The following is a 7159-nucleotide window of genomic DNA, read 5'->3' on the forward strand; positions in this document are numbered from 1 at the left end:
GAAATCATGCTCTATGTTTACTAAAAAATGTAACCCAAAACAAAGTCTATATACTACTGGAAAAATCAAATTTAGAGAGGGATCAAATCCGTCGCTAAATCAACAAATTTCCTCACACTGATTTAGCGACGAATTTAGTGAGGCACCAAAATCCGTAAAGAAAATGAGCGTCACAAAATATTTGTGAGGGATTTTGACATCCGTTGCAGTTTGCGACGGATTTGTACTGTCTCAAAGATTAAATCCCTCACTATTTGTAAACCAAAATTCAACTTGAGAACACGTTTCCGTAACTAATAGTGAGGGATTTTATGAGGGACATATCTATGAGGGTCAGTCACTAATTTAAAAGAATGTATTTTTGTGAGGGTTTTTTTTTATTTAGTGAAATTCCGTCACAAAAAGTAAATCATTCATCTAGTTTTTGGTTTTCTAATGTGATTTTTTTTAAAAAAAGTAATATATATTTAATTGCATCCATAAGTATCACATATTATTCTATAAAATACATAAAATTGATCCATATAAATTTAATACCGAAACTATATTCTTTTTGACAAAATACAGTAACTATATTATTAAAAATATTAGTTACATCCAAATTCTCAAAACAAATTACTTACAAATATAGAGTAAAGATACACTTTAAGGAAAATAAATTACTCACAAAATACAGTAACTACATTTTTTTCTAATGTGTTAGATATATATTTGTTTAATTTGATCTCCTATCTAAGACAAGATAAAATAAAACAAACTATATCTTATAGTTTACAAACCATACATAATTCTTCGACTAACCCATCCTCCATATTCATCTTCAAGTGCTTGTGGCAGCTGACAACTTCAATTGAACTTTATAAAGTAAAATTAGTTTGCAAAAGAACCTTGGCTTGTTAGTTCATTGATGAGATTAATGCAAATTTGACATATAAACATAAATGATTTAAAATTTACGCATTATTAATATTTAACTTGTGAAAAGAAAAAGTAACATACATGCAACATGGTATGTGTGAAAACTGAATATTATTATATTTCAAGTTATGAATAATGTACAATCATTGATGTGTTTATATAGGTTATTCTAAACTAATAGGCTCATGGGTCGAATACATATACATGTTACTACTAAAAATAAAAGATTGTTTCTAGTAATAAAATATTTACGTATTTATTTACAACAGTATGTGATATTCGTATGTGCCATTCTTGGACTGAACTGAACAGTTATCCCCTAGAAACTCGAATAGTGGACCGGCTCGCAGGAAAGAACATCATTTCAAGATGAACAAAGTTTAGATAACAGCATATTTGAGTTTTAGTAGAGCAACATTGAGATTCATGCTGCAAAATCTCCAGAAGATCCTGCATCTGCGTATCAGCGCCGAAATCTGAAGGTTTACTCCTCTCCTGATTCAACTCGTGTTGATGGCAATCGGCAATCTGAAAACTTGATGACATTTTGAGCTCTGTTCAAACAGTCTGCAAAGTACTGTTGTTTAGATGATAGAGGATCATCATTGAGGAATACTTGGCGTGGCGGAGTGTGTTAAACTGAAACCAATTCTTCTGGCAGAAACTCAAAAAATTATTCCTATTTTCAAATACTTCATTCTCAATGATGATATCATTTTGTTCAGTCTTGAAGGGGATATCATCCACAAGGACCTAAATATGGCATAAAATTCAAAGATTATGTTAATTTGCATGGAATTACAAATGATGAGAAAATCATAAGAACTTAGTTTCAGGTTTAGACTATTATTACCTTAGAAAGTCTATGCACCTCGCCATTAATCGAAGTGTGTATATCAGAGTTGTGGCATCTGAAATATAGTGATATGAAAGTCAATGACAAAATCTCTTTTTGTTATCATCCTATAATTATAATCACTTTTAAAGGAAGAATATAAAAAAAATCAATAAGAAATTTAACGAGAGAAGAGAATTATCACCTTTCACACTCCTGAAATAGTTTGCATTTAGTGCAAAACCATCGCTTCCCAGACACTATAGGTTTACAGCAGTGCATGCATGAATACTGCAAGTGTGCTACAATGAAGTTTTTCTTCATAGGCAATATAGCTTGGTCCAGCTAATAGAAAAAAGAAAAAGGAGAAACGTCAGATACCGGTTTAATCAAAACTACATCTAATAAAAAATTCAAGCTCTCATTCAATGTCATCAATTGTGGATCCCGGAAAATACCAGTTTAATTAAATTCTGCTATGCAACTGTGCTATAGTGCCGCTCGCTATTCAACAATACTTTGTACTAAATAGCGTATTGTGGAACAATAGCCATTTGTTCAAATTTTTCAATGCTATAGCGCCACTATAGCCACTATTTAACAACATTACTCTCATTACAAGTGGATGAAGGTAAAAGAGAGGGTAGACATACTCTATGCATCACCAGAATATCTTTGGCATTGCCTTTGGAAGGATGGATGTGTCCCATGGCCTTTAAAGATCTAGTTTTCATTACTTTATTCAATGTCGATTCGTACTCTCCTCCACACTTTTCTTCAATGTCCTCGGCTTGAGTCATAGCAGTACCAGACCAGTAGTCTCCATCAAAGTACGGCAAACGAGCCGTTGTTATCTTGGAATGCCGATTTCCAGTAGAAACAAAGAAATGATCATATAAGTTGGTTAAACCAACAACGATATTTTCCTTAGAAGCTTTTGTTAGCATTGAAAGATACCTATACAAAAAGAAGAATATAAATACTCAATGGTTACATAAGCTTACGAAAACTCAACACACACACGTGCGCGCATGCATAAGGAGGGAAAAAAACTCACCACTCCCGTAGCTTAGCATCTGTTGGAATCTTTTGAGTTTTTGGATGGCAATATAGAATGTAATCACCCTGCCCTTTTTGAGGAGCACAGGACCATATGTAGCAAGTTGTGAAACCTCTTTTCTTACAAAAGTCAAGGTACCCAATCTGATGATAGAAAAAATAAAGCATGAATATAATGAAGGATTAAGGATCAAATGAAATGTAGTATAAGGCAATTAGCAACAAAGTTTAAAATGAAATTACCAATATCTCATGGTAAACAAAGGTACGGAGAGCTTCCTGATTTTTAGTCATTCTTCGAGGAGTAAAGTAATTGACAGAATCAAGATATGAAATATATACACAACGTTTATTTGGATTGCCACATTCCGAGCCAAACTCCTGGACATACATTGCAAATATGCATACATCTACTCCTTCAATCTGTTGAAATAGAAGAATAACCTGAAACCATAGAAAACTCCATCAACTCTTCTGAATAATGGAGTAGACATCTAAAGAAATATAATGTAATCCTGCAGAAGTAACAATATTCATCAACTAACACTTTAAACTTACTCTTGATCTGTAAGAGAATTCAGAAGGGTAATTCTCCTTTGGAATGATGTCCAGAAACTGCTTCTTCACTTTCAATTGTTTGTCGACAGATAACACTTCTCTAATGGAAAGACTTTCTTCGGCTAAAGCCTACAATTTTGCAGTAATTTATGGCAAATAAGAAAATAATCTAAAATTTCAAATCAATAATATTTATAACATGACAGAATACTATTTTACTACTATTTCCAATTTACTTGCTTCAATAAGAATATATGCATACATACTGATTATTCGGTATTACCTTATCAGGATTCTTCTTCCCTTTATCGTTATTCCAGTCTGCTCTCTCTTGCATGAGACGCTCAAAAAGTCTTTTCTCTAAGTGGTCACTAAGCATGGTTTTAGGCAAGGCCTTAGCACCAAAAACAGTGTTCTTTGGTAAGGGAACATGCATTCCATTTTCAATTTCTTTTAAACGGCAGAAAGGACATATATACTCAGCTTTGCAGTCCAAATCTCTTTTCTTGTTATAGAGTGCACATATTTGGTGCTGCCATCTTTTGCATTTATTGCATTCAACCCACTACAAGAAACAATGGTCATAAAGAGTTAGTTTAAAGTTCTCTATATCAAACTGAATTATATAGTAAAGGGTATTAAAACTTACCGGTTCAAAATATAATTCATCGTTTTTCTTTTTTTCGAGACTTTGCTTAGAAACATATGTCCCATTGAATTCGATGCAATCACCCTTAAATCTCGTATAGCAGTGGGAGCAAAAGCATTGATCTGCATCAAATTCTTCTCCTTTTCTACAGAAAAAGTGTGCTTTTTTCTTGATGGGGTTCTCACAACATAAGCAAAAAATTGTTACTGGTTCAAAGGAGAGAAGTTCCGTTGCACATAATTGGCATGTGTTGCTCGCAGTTGTAGTCTGTATTAAAATAAAAGTGAGTACCATTCACATAACAGTAATGCCTAAAGAGATCAATGAAATTGAAAACGCAGGATGTTGGTGTACGAACCTGATTAGATTGCTCTCCAAAACTACTAATATGGTTTGTTATTTGATCATGTGTGAACAAATCGATCAAAGAAACAGCATCATCTATTCTATTTGAGGATTTTGTTTGCTTCTCTTGATTATCGTTTGCCTCACCAACTTCCTTTTTAGCATCTGTCCCCTCCGAGTTGAAACCAGTTGTGTCTTGTTTGTCTTCTACAACAATAGGAATAGGAACCTTGCTTATGAGAGAATGCATATTGGAATTCGATCCATTTTCAATTTCCATTGATTTGCTGCTGTCTATCACACCATTGCTTTCGAGATCTTGTTCCTCGGATATCTGAGTAACTTCTGAGTAGCTATTGTCTACCACATTGTTGTTTATCTCATTAACTGTAATATTTGAGGACTCGGTTTGGTTCTCTTGATCATATTTTGGCTCACCGAATTCCTTTTTAGCATTTATCCCCTCCTGGTTGAATCCAGTTCTTCCTTGTATGTCCTCCTTATCATCATCATCATCAATAATAATAAGTCCATTCCTGCGAATAGGCATACTGTCGATTTCCGCTGAGTTTCTGCTGTCTATCATTATGCAGTCTGGCTCATCTGATATTTGAACAGCTTCTAAGCCTTTACAGGGGAATGTGCCATTCTCGAAAGTTTCAGGCCCAAATGTATCAACCACGACATTGTTGTATATCTCGTTATCTGCAGCATTTGCGGACTCACTGAAGTCCTCTTCAGTTTGTATCCACTCCTGGTTGAATCCTGGTGTGCCTTGTATGTCTTCATCATCATCATCATCAATAATAATAAGTTCATTCCTGCGAGTAGGCATACTGTCGATTTCCACTGAGTTTCTGCTGTCTATCATTATGCAGTCTGGCTCATCTGATATTTGACCAGCTTCTAAGCCGTTAGAAGGAAACGTGTCAGTCTCGTAAGTTTCTCCAAGTGTATTAACCATCACATTGTTGTTTACCCTACTAACGTCCATAGAATCAAGCACTTGATTTGCCAATTGTTCCATCCTGTATTTGTCAACTTCACCATCAATAGAAAAGAGGGGAAATTCTAACTGTTGCTTCACTTCCGAAGGTGTTTCAAAAGAAGAAGGTTGAACCATCTCGTGAGTTGACTGATCAATACTTGCATCGTTAAACGAAGAGACTCCAAAAGTATAATCCATCACTTTCTGTCTTTTGGTAGGTTGTAGCATGGATTCATTATTATCATTATGGCTTCTCTTTTGCATTGTATCTTTCAGTTCTAAGCTCGACCTCATTCTAGGAAAAAGATTGGAATGCTCCGAAGTATCCATCGAGACTAATTGAGGTAACATCAAATTTGAATCTTCAGATTGGAGGGATTTTCCCACAGCGGTAGGAATCTTCATACACTCATTATTCTGCATAGTCCCCAAACTATCTCTATGATTTGACAGATTCGTCTCCACTGCAAAAGTAGAAAATTAAATAGGTAAAGCAATACATTTTATTGAAAACAAAATAATTCCAGCAAGAAAAGAAGCACAAAGTCAGTAATATAGCTCCAATGATAAAATCAATATAGCACAAGTAAGGAGTGAAATCACAATTTACACATACCGTTATTTGCATGTTGCTGAGGCAAATAGCTTCCATGGCCAGAAACGTACAAGTCATAAAGCACATGCATATCAGCAAATTTGGTGATTGATTCAGGTAAACAAGGCAGCTCAGGAACAATAGAATGCTGAGATAGTCCCGCTTTTTGCACGCCATATATCTTTCTATATTCCAATTGAATATGCACGCGCTGATTCAATGTCTCCTGGTTCATATATGCTTCCTGCCAAATATAACAGTTATGCTTAATTAACATCATACATGTATAACTTGCATTTGATCCTCTTATTGACTAAAATGTTAATAGCTAATAAAATCTTGCATGCTCAGACAGAATTCAAGAAACAAACCTTTGAATCAGCACTCAAAAATAGAAACCATTCCACCTTAGCTGCAACTCCCTCATTCTCAATTCCAAAACTGATCAATTTTGAACTGAAGTAAAAATTCATTGTTAGTAAAGTCTAAACTCAATTGCAATATAAAAGTTGAATTAAATGCAACCACTGTTAATGTGAAACACAAATCACTTACATTTTGTTTCTCATCCATCGGCGGTTGTATGCGATATCAGGATGATCACGCCAGTTTGCGGACAACATTACTTGATTGCTTAATTCATCAAAGGCTCTCTTCCGTGGAACGTTTGAGACATATGATGAAGAACTTGTTGGCATTTGTATCCAAGTATTCTCAAGATGAGAACCCTTGGGCGGCATCTTCTTGCTTTATTATAAACTACTCGTTCTGAAGCCAAAAACATATAATCAATAAACATCAGTTCAGTTAGAGAAAATTTCAGCAAACATAAACACAAAAGACAAAAACAAAGATTATTTTAAGTTTAAACAAAATCATAATTATAATTAAGTGGATACATATAAACACCAATATGAATAGCAATCATAATTATAATTAATTCCTAAACTATCTCCTTCCTGTTTATTTATTTTTTTCACCATCAGTCTAATCTAGTTCGGGGTCAGTTTGATTTCAGCCCGTATCAATCGCAGTTGCAGGGATCGAACTGTGGGCCTGACTACTGAATCAACTAACGATTAGTATCTTCTTCATGTTTAGTTCCTAAACTATATTAAAGTTTCAGTAAACATTAATTCCCTACATTACAAATTTAAGTGAACTCTTAACTTAGTGAATAGAAAAGAGGGAACAGCGTTATTATTATTATTA

General features: G+C 34.3%; 1 protein-coding gene across 1 annotated transcript; it reads right to left on the reverse strand.

The window, feature by feature from the left end:
* Positions 1-1381: 1381 nt before the first annotated feature.
* LOC123909603 (histone acetyltransferase HAC1-like) lies at positions 1382-6687 on the reverse strand. The gene is made up of 14 exons (XM_045960469.1): positions 6503-6687; positions 6319-6403; positions 5969-6191; positions 4779-5816; positions 4357-4688; positions 4020-4286; positions 3654-3935; positions 3371-3499; positions 3056-3256; positions 2811-2956; positions 2407-2710; positions 1959-2098; positions 1772-1829; positions 1382-1671 (listed from the first exon to the last, which is right to left on the reverse strand). Exons 1-14 carry the CDS (start codon positions 6685-6687, stop codon positions 1477-1479), a joined length of 3585 nt encoding a protein of 1194 aa, XP_045816425.1. The 3' UTR covers positions 1382-1476.
* Positions 6688-7159: the final 472 nt, after the last annotated feature.

Source organism: Trifolium pratense, linkage group LG2 (assembly GCF_020283565.1).
Source record: "Trifolium pratense cultivar HEN17-A07 linkage group LG2, ARS_RC_1.1, whole genome shotgun sequence".
NCBI classification, from domain to species: Eukaryota; Viridiplantae; Streptophyta; class Magnoliopsida; order Fabales; family Fabaceae; genus Trifolium; species Trifolium pratense.